The 1,328-nt window shown below is 60.8% G+C and overlaps 1 protein-coding gene across 1 annotated transcript in view; it reads right to left on the minus strand.

Moving 5' to 3' along the window:
* Positions 1-457: 457 nt before the first annotated feature.
* MNEG_16140 (ABC(ABCG) family transporter: multidrug) overlaps positions 458-1,328 on the minus strand; it is a gene marked incomplete at both ends in the record, with an annotated part of 2,400 nt that continues 1,529 nt past the window's right edge. The window contains 3 exons of the mRNA XM_014035389.1: positions 458-657; positions 820-897; positions 1,155-1,262. Coding sequence (XP_013890843.1) covers positions 458-657; positions 820-897; positions 1,155-1,262 — 386 coding nt within the window. The remainder of the gene's footprint in view (positions 658-819; positions 898-1,154; positions 1,263-1,328) is intronic.

Below are 1,328 nucleotides of genomic sequence, written 5' to 3' on the forward strand. Positions count from 1 at the left end.
GAGCGGGATGCTTGGTGGCTTGGTTTGGGGGTTTGGAGGGGGGTTTAATGGGAGGCGAGGGGAGGCAAATCACTTTGGAGCCGCTTGGGTGCCTCCTTGGTGTCATGAGTCCTAACTTTGACGTAGATATGATGTTGGTGGTGCCGGTTACGGATCAAGCATCTATGGGCGTTGCGAACTCGCCTGGCGAGCGGCTCTACAGCACTTCAAGGCAATGCCGCCCATGCGGACGGCTTGTGATGGCGGCTCACCGCGTTGGCCACGTCCATGTTGGGGGACACCGAGGCGATGGCGTACGCCAAGGCTTCATGGTTGCGTCGAGGGGGCAGAGGCGGCGAAGAGGCAGTCTGAGTGGCAGCGCTGTTGGGGGGTTCTAGTGGGGATGCAGCCGCTGTGGGGATGCCGAGACAAGCAGCATGCAGACAGCTGGCACTGGCTAAGAGTCATGTGGGCAGGATCACGGCTCCGCAGCAATTGCAAACCGATTTTTCTGGCTGTACATGTTTCTTAGTGTGTTCTGATAAACATCCTCACATATGCCGACACAAAGGGTTGCAAAGTATGTAATCCAGAAGACAGTGAACGCGCCCTCCAGCCTGACACCGTAGTAGACGATGGCCGAGATCACCACGCTGCCCAGCGCCGCCACCCCGATCTCTGCAGATACCGATGGAGGGGGAATCCGAAACCGGGCAATGAGGGATAAATCGGGCGGCGCACAGAGGGCAAGGAGTTGCGAGCTGGCGGCGCGCCAAGTAAGCATCGCACGCGCACACACGTGCAGAGCAAGGGAAGGTGACCCCCGTAGTGTGAGCGCACCGTCAATCATCTTCGCTGCCAGGTAGGTGGACACCCTGTAGAGCCCGTCGTGGCGCTCCCTCACAAACAGCCGCCGCTCTGCGCATGATCGCAGGTGTAATAGGTTGCTTCAGAAGCCGAGCCAGCGACGGCAGCCTAGCAACCAGCAATAAGAGGCGGATGGAGCACGAGGCGGGTGCTTTTCGCAGCAGGTGGAACAGCAGCTGTTGGATTGGCAGCTCTGCTGCTGCAATGGCTGCTGTTGCTGCTGCAACGCAGATCTGGGTAGCGGGCGAAGTCGCGGACGGAAGCCGTTTGGAGGGGCGGTGGAGTGGAGGCTGCAGGGGGGCGCGCACCGAGTACGAGGGAGGGCACGAAGGCGGCGGCGCCAAAGGCGGGGATCATGCACCACATGAAGAGGACGGCCGCGATGTTGAAGATATTATCCAGCGCCAGGCGGCCGCCTGTGTTTGTTGCGTTTTTGGGTTGGTGGGGGGAGGGGCAAGGGGGGGGGGTGAGAGTGTGCAGGG

This window comes from Monoraphidium neglectum (assembly GCF_000611645.1).
Source record: "Monoraphidium neglectum strain SAG 48.87 unplaced genomic scaffold scaffold06036, whole genome shotgun sequence".
In the NCBI taxonomy this organism is placed as follows: Eukaryota; Viridiplantae; Chlorophyta; class Chlorophyceae; order Sphaeropleales; family Selenastraceae; genus Monoraphidium; species Monoraphidium neglectum.